Source organism: Dioscorea cayenensis, chromosome 5, assembly GCF_009730915.1.
Source record: "Dioscorea cayenensis subsp. rotundata cultivar TDr96_F1 chromosome 5, TDr96_F1_v2_PseudoChromosome.rev07_lg8_w22 25.fasta, whole genome shotgun sequence".
Taxonomy (NCBI): Eukaryota; Viridiplantae; Streptophyta; class Magnoliopsida; order Dioscoreales; family Dioscoreaceae; genus Dioscorea; species Dioscorea cayenensis.
This window is the reverse complement of record NC_052475.1, coordinates 22,963,783-22,978,963: the sequence shown is the minus strand read 5'-3', so window position 1 is coordinate 22,978,963 and position 15,181 is coordinate 22,963,783. Positions and strand designations below refer to the sequence as shown.

Here is a 15,181-nt window from a genome sequence, read left to right as displayed (position 1 = left end):
TTAAACATTAAACTAAAAAGTTTAAACGGTAGTTGAACAAAGTTAAACGGTAAGTTATAATGTTAAACGATAGATGAATAAAGTTAAACGAGTAAATGATATGGTTAAACGTTAACGCCTACGCTTAAACAAAAATATTTTTGAATTATTACCTCTTTTCCTTCGAGAGACGACAAACTCGTCTCTATCGTCGTCGCTTCCCGTGAAAGTATTTTCACCGTAGCACGAAAGCATCCTGGGATCTTGCAGAACGGACTTTCTTTCCGGTTCCGATCACTCGGAAACCGAGATGTTAGCGCCACCGTGCAACCCTTAACATACCCGGTGTCGGGTCTTCTTCCCCGCGCAAGATCTAGATTGCACTCAGACTGCAGCGGCTTGTGGTATGTCCTCCATAAGCCACTTAGGCGTCGCTGCGCCCACGCGTAGCGCCCATTCCGTAGATCATCGACATAATCAACGATCCAGCTTAGGAACCGAGCGAGGAGATATTTGGGAAGAGGATTGTACCCGTGAGGTACACCATCGCAGTTTGGCAAAATTCTCCTCTCTCCCTCTCGTCCAACGAGTCGTCAAGAGTGCTCCTCATGGAGTCTCGTGTCTCTCGTGACGTCTTCGATAAATACCTCTTCGAAAAGTCGACCGTGTTTTCTTCTTCAAACACGATCGCCTCCCCCATCGCAACGCGCCAAGAACGATGCCACATCTTCAGGCCCTCGAAAGTCGAGATGCTTTCCCGATCCTCGAATTTATTGGTGCGGTTATCGTATCTCCGCAACGTAGAGTCAAGAAAGGGCCCGCTCTTGGTATACAGCTTCCAACTCAGTAAATGCTGTGAACGGTGTCCTTCGGATGATGTCCCAATGTCGAGGGATCATGTGAACTTTCAATTCAGCCCACTGTCTCCACTACCGGGTGTCAAGTAGCATCGCCCATTAACTAGATTGACCGCCATAATCACAAGCTCGCGACAATAACAAACGACATTGTTAAGCGGAAATGTAATTTGTTAAACCTAGAAACACTCGGGCTCTAAACACCGATATCATTTTTAAGCAGCTGACGTATACTATTAAACAGTAGATACAAATAATTAAACGGAGACGAACTAACTTAAACCCAGAAAGCTCATTGTTTAAACGGAGACCCTCATTTTTACAAATCGCAACCATATCAACTCGAAAGCGGTAAACGTAGATTATAAACATTACACAAAACACAACAATCGAGAAAACCATTTTCGATCGTATACATAGACGAAAATGTAAAACAAAACAAAAACCCTAGCCGAGACATCTCCCTGCAGACTAACAAAACCCCATTCCGATTAATCCCCCTGAAAGCTTCAATGTCTTCCAACAAAAACAAAATCACAAACCAAAACCGAAAAATGTCTCTTCGTAACAGAATAGTTAACAAAAAACCATAATGAATACCTTAGACTGCAAAGTGACGAAATGCCGAATACTTGCACGGGACTTCTCTTCGAGACGCCCTGGAAGGGAAGAGGCCGTGGGAAGAGAAGAGCTCGGAGACGCGAGTCGAGCTGAGTCACGAGTTGAGAGAAGCAAGCAATTTGTAATGCCTAAGAAAAACCCACCCACTTCCTCTCACACCGCCGAAATGGGTGCAACCCACGACTTCCCGTGCAAGGGCATTTTCGATCCATAAAATTTTTAAATACACCCGCTTTAATGCCAGTACGTACTTTGGGGGTTTCAAAATCATGGAGTTGAAAAAGGAAGGGGTTTTTGGGTATTCCGAAACTATGGGAGTTTGTTTGGCAATTTGGCAAAGTTGTAGGGTTTTTTTGGCAATTTCCACTATAAACATTTATGGGAACAATGCCTAAATTATAATAAGATCAAGCGGTAGCGAATCCTCAAGTCAATTCAAGACCTTATATATATATATATCAAAGATCCTCTAAAGAGACTTTACAAAGTTCTTGAGCTTCCAATTTAAAGTTAGCCAAAAAAACAAAGGAAAGATAGCATAGGCCAAATTTCAAGCCAAATTGTCTTCTCCGCGATGTAGTTCATAATGGCTTTTTTTGATGCAGTTCAACATTTTATTAACTTATAAACTAAACCAAGTTCCTCACTCCAAATTGACTGTTACAACCTACAAGTGATTATTACAAAAAATTTAAAATATACATTGGCACATTTATAAAAAAAAAATACTTTGGTTGACACTGTTTTTTCTTGACACAGGTGGAGACACAAATATATTTAAAAAATAATTTTAAATTAAAAAATCAAATTAGAATAAGATTGATAATAAAATTTTTAAAATAAATATTTGATTTTTAATCCAAAGAAGGAGGGTGGAGACACATGAAGAAAATTCTATTGATTCCACTGTACCACTCTACATTAAAGTGCCAGTTTGAGATGAGGAAAAGAATCAACTTTTTCCCTCAGAAAAGTTTGAGTCTGAAAGTTTTCATACGTTTGGTTGAAACAAAACCATGTAAAAGAATGGTCAAATTGTAATTACTTTTTCGACCAATGAAAAGGGATTCACAAGGGAGGGGTGAAACGGATTACATCATAGTGGGAAAGTAGGAGACATGTAAAATTCCAATTTTACCCTTTTCTAACATAAAAATTCTTCTCTTTTGTCCTGTCTTCTTTTTAAAACCCCTAACTTTAGGGTCTTCCTTTTTAAAACCGTGAGCCAGCAAGACAATCTCATTGAAGTCATATAATTTTTGTAATTTTAAGAATATTTTCTTATTACTTTTGATATTGCTTTTATTGATAATTAATTCTTATCGAAAACTCATCGAAAAAACATACACAATACTTTTTCTTAGGTGGGATTTATCCACAAAAAGATCACTAAAAATTCATATAGGAAGCGTCCTCTTGGATAAAAAGTTCGGATAATCATATTTCTCATAATAGAAAAACAAGAATTAAATATCTACTTTTGCCGGGTATATAAGCAATTTTCTTAATTTATTTATATATAAATCATTGATTAATGTGAAAATTAAAACATAATTAAAATTAAAATAATTGATATTCATCGAAGAAAGAAATCGGTAATAAACATAACTTTGCATTTGAAAAGGTTATTCATAACAAACAGCGAATTCATTTTACGTCAGTATTTCAATTCGCAATTTTCGAGGCTCATACCAAACACGATTGTTACTTTTCTACGCAGAAAAGAAACTGTAGGAAAATGAACGTAGCGAAATACTGCATGGGAAAAGTGTTTCCAGTGCAGTACTCAAACGGGCCCTAATTTGGCCCTAATTTTTATTTATTTTTGCATATTTGTGTGGGTTCATTATGTTTTACGAATTATTTTCATTTTTTTAATCTACTCGAATTTTTAAATAAAAAATAATAAAAAACAAAAACAAAAATAAAAACAGAACAAAACTTGCTCAAGTTTGCATGCATGCACTTACGAAAACAAACACTTAATTTATGTTTAAACACTAAAATTTTTCAATAAAAATAATAAGAAATCAGTTAATAAAAATACAAAAAAAACAAAGTTACTATAAAATGGAAAGTTAATTTAAAATTAAACTTCATAATTAATCGAAACAAATTAATTTAAAAAAATATAAAAATAATTAATTAAAACCCAAAAAGGTTTAGGGCTTGAACATTTATTTTTTCTTTATTTTGATATATTTACATAAATCCCCTTCCAATCTTCCCAAAGCCCTAATTCCCCAATCCCTAATTTCCCTCCCATCTTCTTCACCTCAAATCCGACCTCCGAGGGGAGACAAGGGACAACAATGGCGGCAAGGGAGCCTGACCCCAACCTTGGCTTCCTCACCAAGAGGGACACAGAGGTCAAGCTTCCCCGTCCCACGCGGGTGAAGAACAAGACGCCGGCGCCCATCCAGATCACCGCCGAGCAGATCCTCCGGGAGGCTCGCGAGCGCCAGGAACCCGACATACGGCCGCCCAAGCAGAAGATCACTGACCATACAGAGCTCTCCGACTACCGCCTCCGCCGCCGCAAGGAGTTTGAGGACCTCATCCGTCGCGTCCGCTGGAATACCTCCGTCTGGGTCAGGGTATGCCCTCATGGGAGGAAACGCAGGACTTGGCCCGCGCTCGCTCCGTCTGGGGAGCGTGCCCTTGAGTCGATTATCGAAATCACACCCTCTGGCTCAAGTATGCGGAGTTTGAGATGAGGAATCGCTGCGTCAACCACGCACGCAATGTCTGGGATCGCGCCGTCGCTCTCCTTCCCCGCGTTGATCAACTATGGTACAAGTATATACATATGGAGGAGATGCTCCGGAACATTGCTGGTGCCCGCCAGGTGTTCGAGCGATGGATGGACTGGCAGCCTGACATGCAAGGGTGGCTCTCCTACATCAAGTTTGAGCTCCGGTATGGTGAGGCTGCCCGCGCTCGTGCCATCTATGAGCGTTTGGTTGCTTGCCATCCCCTTGTCACTGCGTGGATTAGGTATGCAAAGTTTGAGATGAAGAATGGCGAGGTTGCGCGCGCCCGCGCTGTATATGAGCGCGCTACAGAACTTCTGGCTGAAGATGAGGAGGCCGAGCAGCTCTTTGTTGCATTTGCGGAGTTTGAGGAACGGTGCAAGGAGACGGAGAGAGCGAGATGCATCTACAAGTTTGCTCTGGATCATATACCGAAGGGGAGGGCTGAAGACTTGTACCGAAAGTTTGTGGCTTTTGAGAAGCAGTATGGTGACAGGGAAGGGATTGAGGATGCTATTGTAGGGAAGAGGAGATTTCAGTATGAAGAAGAGGTGAAGAAGAATCCTTTGAATTATGACTCATGGTTTGATTACATACGGTTGGAAGAGAATGTTGGGAACAAGGATATGATCAGGGAGGTATATGAAAGAGCCATTGCTAATGTGCCACCGGCGGAAGAGAAGAGGTACTGGCAGAGGTACATCTATTTATGGTAAGCAGATCGATCTTCCTATCTTACCTGGTTGACCATTTTCTTGGATGTGTTATTTGCAAGTCTAGTCTTATTGATCTTTATCTATTGTGTGTTTTGTTGTATAGGATTAACTATGCATTGTATGAAGAGCTTGATGCAAAGGATATGGACCGAACAAGAGATGTCTACCGGTAAGAATGTCTTAATTGTGAGCATATATGTTTTCACAAATTTGCTTGCTTTAGACATGCTATTGGTTGGGCAGTTGAAGTGAAATATGAGTATCACATCTTTAAGTAGATGAGCAATGTTTTAAAACAGACAACATGCAAATATTTTCTCATGGAATGACACTATTGTGTCTAAACTTTAGGTTTTTTCTTACAGATGATTTGTCTGGGTTATGGTGCTTCTATGGTTGCAATTTTCTGATGGAATGGACTCTGTGTTCTTGTTGAAGTTTGTCAATCATTTTTGGTATATAGTTTGTAGAATTCCGTGTGATACAATGCCATCATGTAGTGATGTGATATCCACTTTTTGGATAGGGTTTCTTAATTGATTCTTGTTTTGTTTATCCAGAGAATGCCTTAAGTTAATCCCTCATAAGAAGTTCTCGTTTGCAAAAATATGGCTTCTAGCAGCACAGTTTGAGATTAGGCAAAAAAATCTTAAGGCTGCAAGGCAAATTCTGGGAAATGCAATTGGAATGGCTCCAAAAGATAAGGTATTAATTGTGAAGTCTTATTTTTTAATGGGGACTTTAGACAAGTTATTTAGTGTAAAATGGCTTTGATCTAATATGGTGTGTTTTCAATGCAGATATTCAAAAAGTATATTGAGATTGAATTACAACTTGGCAACATTGATCGGTGCAGAACACTGTATGGGAAATATCTTGATTGGTCTCCTGCTAACTGTTATGCTTGGAGCAAGTTTGCAGAGTTGGAAAGGTCTCTCAGTGAGACAGAACGTGCTAGAGCGATTTTTGAACTTGCAATAGCTCAACCTGCATTGGACAGGCCAGAACTCTTGTGGAAGGTATGGATGTTTTCTGCAAACTAATGTTTTGGTTAAAATCTGATATTTATTTCTTTTTATATGGATTAGCTTCGATTACCAGATTAAGTTGACTTGACATGGACATCAAATGTATTTTTTTAATATTGATGTAGTGTACTTTTAGTGCTTTTTTATAAAGAGGGACGCTGGTTGGTTGCTGTTACATATGAAACAATATTTTGTAAAGAGCCTAATGAATTTCCAAAGGATAAGCAAAAGCTCTCTGATTAGTGTTTGTTTTCAGTGAAGACCGTAGAGTGGCCATAGAATTTAGATAAATATAAGGTGTCCAATTCCTCGTCTTGGGTAGAAGAAAGAATGTTTCATTTTTAGACTGATTAGAGTCAGGAACGTGTTGAATTGGTGGTTTATAATGAGTGATTTATGCATTTTCAAACTGAATTAGTTTAGTCTTTGCTTCATAACATGTGCTTCTTTCTTTCAGGCATACATTGACTTTGAAATATCAGAGGGTGAATTGGAAAGAACTCGGCAACTCTATGAGAGGCTTCTTGATCGAACAAAGCATTTGAAGGTATGGGTTAGTTATGCACAGTTTGAGGCATCTGCTGGCGCCGAAGAGGAACAGGACACAGATGCACAGATAAAGGTTGAGGAAGACTCTTTAAACGAACAACAGATGACAGAATGCATCCAAAGATGCCGAGGTAATTTGAAATCTATCAAACAGATAATAAATAGTTCTCTATAAACGTAAACCAGACATTTGAGTTCTCCTTTTGTTCCTTGTAGGTGTTTTCGAGAGGGCTTTCGATCATTTTAGAACAGCTGCACCCGAATTAAAAGAAGAGAGGGCAATGCTCTTGGAAGAGTGGCTTAATATGGAGGCCAAGTTTGGAAATCTAGGCGATGTTAGTCTGGTGCAGAAGAAGCTACCAAGGAAGGTAAAGAGGAAGAGAGCAATTGCATCAGAAGATGGTGTTCCTGCAGGGTACGAGGAGTACTTCGACTATATCTTCCCAGATGAGGTGGCGATGGCTCCTAACCTGAAGATATTGGAAGCTGCTTATCAATGGAAGAAACTCAAGGCAGGCTCTGATGATGACTGAGAAACAAAATTAAAAACAGGCGCCATTCAAGAAACAAGATTAAAGAAAAAAAAAAAATTGAAGTTCTATGTTTGTATCTTATCTTTGGTATGAATTAATCTGTAAATTAGAGCTTTGATGTTAACTCACACGTTTCATATTTTTTGCATTTGTATTTGCAAAACTGGGCTTGAGCCCTCTAATTTTGTGGCATTCAAACTGGGTTTTGTTTTCATTTGGTCGACTTGTCTCTCATAGAATGTATGAGTCAAGTTGTTTAACCCTTATGTGATTGACTAGTGATAAACCTAAAATAAGCTATTTTCATGTTATATAAATGTTTCCAATTAATTCACGAATGTTTTTTAATCTATTGCTATTGGATCTTTAGTGTTGTTTTTGAAAAGGGCTCGAGATTATTGTTTCTAGTTTGGATATCAAAATATTGGACTCTGTTTCATGCCTGTGAGATTCAGTGTTGTATTTTGTATTTGAGAATTGCTCGAAATCAAACCCTAAAATTCACACATTAATATTGTTCGGGACTCAAAATCAAATGTTGAGCTTGGTTTCATGCCTCTGATTTTGCCAAATGTTTTGAAACGTTCTGGTCATTTCAATCGTAAAGTAGTTCGGCAAGTGTTTTGAAGTGTCGACATCACCTGCGACTTGCTCATTCGTTGTAAGTCGGTAATATAATCGGGCCGACGGGCCGGACAAGCCTACGAGCCTCAAAGACTTTGTGTTGAAAATGTTTGGCTTTTTATGATTTGACCACTCCCCACCAGAAAATAATCAAGCGCTATTGCAATCCACTGAAGTGAAATCGCACCACTTTCCACTTTCCTCGAAAATAAACGGCCCCAGCTTTGGCTTACTACCTGATTTTCTCTCGAATGTGAATTTGTTGCGTATTTATAAAAAAAAAAAAATTAAAAAAAATAATCCAGATATAAAAGGGATTCCGAATTCCCAAATGCGCTTCGAGTTATCAATGCGCGGGAGCACGAAGTTCTCCAGACTGATGCTGAGCAGTTTCGGAACCAGTGGTTTCACCTCCAGCCTCGGATTCTCAAGAACAAGACCATGCTGCACCATGGCGGAAGATCGGAAGCTCGGAGGCTTCTTGGATTTCATGGAGAAGCTCAGGAATTACGAGAAATCTGGTGTGCCGAAAGGTGCCGGAACAGACTCCGATGATGGGTTCGATCTTGGTCGGATGCGGCGGCTCCTGCAGCGGCTCGGCAATCCGCACTCCAATTTCAAGGTGTCTCCTTTGCTGGAAACTCATGTTATTAAATTCAGCTGATACCCTAGCGTGAATTAGTTTGATGTTGTGTCATTGAACTTTGTGAAAGATTACTGCTTGATGCACCAAGCACAGGAGGAAATTTTGATTTTTCTTGATGTTGAATCTTTGCTATTTTTGCAGTGTAGCATTAAGAGAGGGATGCAAAGTGTTTCTTCTTCTTCTTCTTCTTCTTCTTCTTCTTCTTCTTCTTCTTAGAAAGCCTCTTCTGCATGTTTGAATTGTGAATACTTGCTTAGATTGCAAGCTTTTGTTTAGCTTATTTACCTGCTCTTTTCACGCCAATCCTACAAGCTCATTACTAAACTTGCCTATTCTCAAATGAAAGTTAACTTGTGTTAAATCTGTTGGCCATCTAAGGTATTATGGAAGGCTGGCCTAGGGCCATATGCAAAACTAGCATTTTTTTCTATGATGGAAACTTGTTAACATATGGTCTTATCCGGTGCATGACATAGATAAATTTATGGCATGTAGGCTGTTCATATTGCCGGCACCAAGGGCAAAGGATCAACTTCTGCATTTTTGTCCAATATTTTGAGAATAGAAGGGTATTCTGTTGGCTGCTATACTAGGTACCGCTCCTTAGATTTACATTAAAAGAATAAAGTCTTTTTGGTGAAATGTATTATTAGAATTTTTTTTTGCCATGTGCTTATTTTACATGAATTTGTGGATAGGCTGTATGATCAAAGATTGCTGGATAAATTCCAAATAAAATTATTTCTTGGGTCATTTCTCTGATTCATCAGCAAAACTAATGTGATCGTTTTATTCTTGACATGCCATGCTACAAGCATAGATTCTATGTTTTAATTTTTATTGTTATTTATTTATTTATTTATTTATTGCCTTTTGACCATAAATAAAAATCATCAACTACATATGCACTATTTTTTGGTTTGCAGATCATTGGTTTAGTTATTTAAGTTACAAAGGTTTCTCTGCAGCATGTAATTTTCACAAATTTGAGGTTGATAGGGATTTTGTTTATCACAGAGTCAGCCATGTGAAACCAATATCAAAGAATAAATTTTTGAATTTATTTTTTTGCTAGATGTGATTGAACACTCTTCAATTGATAATATGAGTATGTCTGTATTTTAAAGCTCACTGTATGCAGCCCACATCTACTGACAATTCGTGAACGCATTTCTGTTGGAAGAAATGGAGGCCCTGTTTCTGCTGATGCGTTAAATACTCTTTTCAGTAATGTGAAGGTAGTCATAGATGAGTCTATTGACCAGGAAAATGGAGCTCTAACACATTTTGAGGTAATGATAACTTTGCTTACAATGAAAAATTTTAGCCTTATTTTGAATTTCCAGAATTCACCTTATGCCAGGTTATCCTATAGTCATATGTCTAAGTTGTGATATAAAACTAAACTATCTCATTGAGCTAAAACTAGCATGCCTAAGCATCGTGACCCCTTTATTGTTTAGCTCTCTTAGAAAACCGTTTTGGACAATTTTCTACATTTGAAAAGCTATCTTCCTTGTGAATATTTACTTTTTGAAGCAAATGAATACTTTAGATCAGGAAGTTCACTTTTTACATGATTAACATGTTTTTTTAATAACATGATTAAGAGCTTCTAAACAAAATTTAGAATAATTCAAATGCATTGTGTTCCAACCTATGTTTGATTCCTCAATCCTCAGCCGTGTTTATTTTGCTCAGTGATCTCAAAATGTGGTAGTTTCATGCAGATGATGCCTAACCTTTAACAAATTGGAAGCTATTTTGGGCTGTCTTTACCACCCTTATGCAACCCAAGAATATGCCTCTTTATGTTTTGTTTGAGACATGGGCACCTTTCATCAATGTCCTTAGCACTGAGAAGTTGCTTCAAATATCTGGCTTTCCCTTTGCATTGTTCATGTTTTTCTTCCTTTGTATTCAAAACTTGACAAGAATGATTTTTGCAGGTTTTCACTGCCCTGGCCTTTTGCCTATTCTCTCAAGAGAAGGTTGATATTGCCATTGTTGAAGTAAGTAGTTGTCTGTTCAATTTTGTTACTAATTGAGTTTCCTTTGAACTTGTTTCAATTATCGCCTTCATTTTTTACTTGTCATATGGTTTTCCTACTGAATGAATGATAATGGAGGTCATGATTTCTTCAGGAATTAATATGGATTTTCTTGTCTAATAATAGTGTTGTGATTGCCTTGTTGAATAGGCAGGACTTGGAGGAGCAAGGGATGCAACAAATGTTCTATGCAGTAATGGGCTAGCTGCATCAGTCATAACTACTATAGGCGAGGAACATATGGCCGCTCTGGGTGGTTCCCTAGAAAGCATTGCAATCGCAAAGTCAGGGATCATCAAACATGGATGTCCAGTTCTGTACTCAATTCATGTGCTTTGTTTGTTACTGTATGCTCGATGCACATGGCTTTTCTGTACTGGATAGATCGAGCTAATATGATCCTAAATATGGCCTTAGAAGGGCGTACCTTTTTAATTGGTTGACATGTTTAGCCAGGGTGAATCCATTTCCAATATTAACTTATATTCTCTCTCATATAGGCCTTCTTTGAGCTGCTTCACATGAGAATAGATGGTATAGATGTTATCCTTTTACCTGTACTTCTATGCTATTCCAACACCAAGCTGATCCCTATTACAAGCTTAGGAGCTGCAGCGGGCAGAGTTAAGAATTATGCTCGATAGCCTCGTGGTTTAGTTTCTTGTACAGAAATAGTCTCTGGTACTTCTTAATCAATTAACAGATAGTTTCAAGGACATGCCATCATTGCCATGACCAGATGAAAGCACATGAAAAATGTGTCAATTGCTTTATGGCTCTGTATTAGGAAATGGTTGATGGTTACTTGCTTGTGCCTAACCCTGTCTCTTAAATGTTTCTTAAATGCCATATATATTTATTTACATGTGACCTGGGATATATCTCATTGTAACCATCTCGTAAATGCTATGCTTATAATTTTCTTTCACTACTAGGTGCAGTATATATTGACTTGATTATGTTCATTCTTTAATAGTAACCTAATGGCCTTATATGTTGGATTGGTTCATAACAGAAAGTTCCACAAAATAGGTTATACAAATGTTGATTGAATTTCTTGACAGCGTTTCAATTCTACTTTCTTTCTGTACTTGAGAAGTTTACTTAATTCTGTAACTCCCATTGATTGATTACTGGACTGCAAAGTATGCTCCTTTGATTATTATAGGGTATAATATTAACAACTATTATGGATATATATTGCCATGGTATAAATAATGAGTAGTGCCAGTCAGAGATATGGGTTGTTAAACTGTCGGGATGATAAAATAAATTTACTAATTAGAATGACAGAGCAAGTTTTCAAGGCTTGTTCTTGCATGTATATTTTGTTCAATGGTTTCTTTTTTTGCTTATTCTTCAGCAATTGCTAAATGTAATTTTATGATTAATGCTACAATCTCTTGATTTGTATCTGCTTTAAATAATTCAGGTTGTGATTGGTGGTCCCTTCGTGCCACACATTGAACACATAATTCGTGATAAGGCATTGCCAATGAGTTCTCCAGTCATATCGGCATGTGATCCTGGAATCCAGCATGTTGTGAATTGCCTTGGAAGAAAAGATGAAAAACCTTTCCAAATTTGTGACCTGCTTATTGATGTTCAGAAAGATATGAGATTGGTATAAGTGTGAAGATTTATCCTATTTGTTCAGTTTGTCCAAAGACGTGTCAAAGTTGCTTTGTTGTTATCTATCGCCTAAAACCTTTTTCCATTCTATACAGTTTATTCATCTGCCTAGTTTGAAACTTGGTATGCTTGGAGATCATCAGCTTCAGAATGCTGTTACAGCTACTTGTACAGCACTCTGTCTTCGTAATCAAGGTTAGTGTGTGCCTTATTTTTGTTTATATGTGCCTCTTTGCAAGTTTAAAATACTGGTATATATCTGTTGTCACATATACATGAGAAAAACTTTTTAGGGAAGAATTACTAGGATGCTTCTTTGAAATTTCATGGAAGAACCAGCTGTTTCTTAATCCAGATATGTCCTTTTATAAATGAAAATGAAATCAACTCAAATTTACAGTCACGATAATACAAGTCTCACTGATTGTTTAGTGAACACAGTTCAAAACAGAATTGGGTGAACAATATTTTAGTATATTGGTAAAGTTATAAAGAGATCATGCAATCCAATTTATTTGCTTTTATAAATGTTGTCCTACTTGACATTCTTGATAATTAAAGTGCTTTGTTGCCACATGTTCTATTCTAATGAACCTTTAAAGTTGTAAGGGTGGAAAATATCAGACTTGGCTGTTCGAGCTGGTTTAGAGTCTACACAGTTGCCTGGAAGGAGCCAATTTCTGACTACCAAAGAAGCTGAGGCTCTCCAGTTATCTAAAACGTCAGTTCTAATTGATGGAGGTACCCTGGATTCCTTGTATAAGAAAATCCTGCTAATGTGGTTTCTGCCATTTTCGTCTGTTGATGATTTGCGTTTATGATTTATTCTAGCCCATACTGAAGCATCTGCTAGAGGCTTGGCAGACATAATTAGAACAGTGCATCCATATGGACCACTTGTTCTTGTGGTGGCAATGGCAAGCGACAAAGATCATGCAGCTTTTGCAACCCAACTTCTTTCAGGTTCTGTTTCTATCTTGTCAAATCCTCTGGTGGTGTTACTAGATTGTTCCTGCTTAATCAGTAGTCTGAATAGGCCATTTACTTCTTTTATCTGAATTGATGTCAATTCATTATCATGCCACAAAATGACTTACTCTGATCTGTTGTCTTTTTAGTGTTGCTGCTGTTGTTGTATGCATAGTTTGACTTGTCCCTGCCAAAAATTGAGTTGCCCACTTTTTTCTGATCAATTTCAGAGTTCGTCTGCCTCTTTTGCTTGTTATATTTTTCTTTGTTTTCTTTTCCTTTTTTTTTTTTAAATATATATTCTTTTGCTTTTCCTGAGTACTTCTCTTTAACAAAGTGAACCAGTTAGTAATGATGATTGGAAATTTATTTGATATTGTTACATAAAGATGATCATGTCATTCAATAATGCTACGCTTAGAATACTAGCATCGGTGTGGTAATAATTAATAAATACAAACGCCTGAGTGTTTTTGATAGTAGCCAACTGAGAACAAATTTATGTAGAGAATTTAATGCAATATTCATACACAGAAGAATATCATAGGAACCCTGCATGAAATTAATGACAGTGGAATTGGACATGGAAGGGGAAAAAAGGAATTTATGTAGAGAATTTAATGCAATATTCATACACAGAAGAATATCATGGGAACCCTGCATGAAATTAATGGCAGTGGAATTGGACAAGGAAGGGGGAAAAGGTGAGGTAAAATAACATTTTTGGTTGCTGTTATAGGAGTAGTTGTGGAAAATTATCGTTAGTTGAAAATTAAGCCTGAGAGATTACGGGTTCAGTAATGCTTTTTTAAGTAACAACTTGAAAACCAACTTGTGAGTTAGATATTGACTTATGATATATGTTTTAGTATTTAAACTTCAGCCAAAATTCTGCTGTCTGGTTCAATGCTGCTTTCAACTCTCTGAACATCATGATTTCAGTCTTATGATCATCTTGCAGGTCGACAGCCAGACGTCGTCTTGTTGACAGAGGTCAATATTGCCGGAGGCAGATCCCGCATGACTCCAGCTACAGACTTAAAAGCTTCTTGGACAAGTGCCGCAACTTGTACCGATTGCCCATTATAAAGAATAGTAGAAGTTCTGATGAAGCTGGCAAATCAACTTCTAGACCACAGAGCAGGATCCCAATCTGGGCTCATTGTGGTTACTGGCTCCCTGCACATAGTTTCATCAATTTTGGCTGCCCTGAACGGTAAACTTGCATAATTATCATGTTCATCTTGTCGGCACCACCGCTGATCTTCAAGTCATTGATTTGCCATCTCAAAGTGCTAGAGAGACCAAATAACATCGGAAGATGACACACTGATCAGACCATGATTTAAATAAGGAGTTAAAGATCCCATTGACTTCTCAATTGGGTTGCAGTTATTAGTTTGAGATTCCATTCTCTACTTCAGAGAACATGCTTCCCAGTAATTGTACCAAGTTGTCATGTTTGGAGTCCTTGTTGTTCACTTATGTTGTCACTAATTTATAATTGCCATTTATTCAAGAATAAAATTTTCATCACTTGTGTGTCTATTGTGTGTGGGGATGTGGATTTTATGGGATGTGACAATGTGATTTCTGAATTTCCTTATAAAACCAAACAAAGGAAAATTGCTTTTTTTGTTGAACTCCATTGAATTCAATCCCCAGTTTGATGATGTTTCACTAGTTTTTGTTTCAATCTTGATACGAGAGCCAATCAATCTCTCATTCTTAAATGATAGAGCTTGGAAATGATATGCATGGGGGATTGAGCATTAAAAAAAAAAAAAGAACAAGAATAAGAACAAAGTGCAAGCCATGATATATAAAAGAACTGCATTGAAGAGTTTAAAATGATCTGAATCTCACTGACATTGAATAATGGTGTCTTTTGGAAAAGGTTAATAGTGGTGCTACCTCTGGCTCTGATTACCTACCTTCCTGACCATTCTTTATTACTTCTTTTTACTTCTTTTTGCAGAGGTTTAAACTTGGATTTGAATGTCAATTTTATAGTAAACATGATGAAGCTGTTCTGGCAAAGCAGAACTTTGAGTTACTGAAACTGAAAGAAAGTATACATGATGAGCTATATTTTCTTTTTCACAGTTACTGTTCCACCATTTGACTGAGAACATTCAGGTTGAAATCAAAACCAGTGAAGAATAATTTTAATCATCTTCTAACAATAAGCAAACCAAGAAATTACCACTCATGACTTCATCA

At 37.5% G+C, this 15,181-nt stretch overlaps 2 protein-coding genes across 2 annotated transcripts; both read left to right on the top strand.

Moving 5' to 3' along the window:
* The first annotated feature begins 3,669 nt into the window (after positions 1–3,669).
* LOC120261488 (crooked neck-like protein 1) lies at positions 3,670–7,250 on the top strand. The gene is given in 7 exon segments (XM_039269401.1): positions 3,670–4,060; positions 4,063–4,922; positions 5,030–5,095; positions 5,487–5,631; positions 5,727–5,945; positions 6,412–6,634; positions 6,720–7,250. Coding segments are annotated over 7 exon segments (2,121 nt in total). The 5' UTR covers positions 3,670–3,769; the 3' UTR covers positions 7,037–7,250.
* A 735-nt stretch (positions 7,251–7,985) lies between these two features.
* On the top strand, positions 7,986–15,083 carry LOC120260125 (dihydrofolate synthetase). Its single transcript, XM_039267563.1, has 13 exons — positions 7,986–8,282; positions 8,802–8,899; positions 9,448–9,598; positions 10,256–10,318; positions 10,508–10,669; positions 11,790–11,981; positions 12,085–12,184; positions 12,614–12,730; positions 12,821–12,952; positions 13,920–14,027; positions 14,091–14,174; positions 14,351–14,403; positions 14,937–15,083. Exons 1-13 carry the CDS (start codon positions 7,992–7,994, stop codon positions 15,081–15,083), a joined length of 1,698 nt encoding a protein of 565 aa, XP_039123497.1. The 5' UTR covers positions 7,986–7,991.
* The last annotated feature ends 98 nt before the right edge of the window (positions 15,084–15,181 follow it).

What these genes read in the sequence shown, in the direction of transcription:
- LOC120260125 (XM_039267563.1), top strand. Translation starts at nt 7,992, where the DNA reads ATGCGCTTCGAGTTATCAATGCGCGGGAGCACGAAGTTCTCCAGACTG. An exon ending in GAGCTCTAACACATTTTGAG is followed by an intron (nt 9,599 to 10,255) that starts GTAATGATAACT and finishes TGATTTTTGCAG; the next exon opens with GTTTTCACTGCCCTGGCCTT. An exon ending in AATTTTGGCTGCCCTGAACG is followed by an intron (nt 14,175 to 14,350) that starts GTAAACTTGCAT and finishes ATTGGGTTGCAG; the next exon opens with TTATTAGTTTGAGATTCCAT.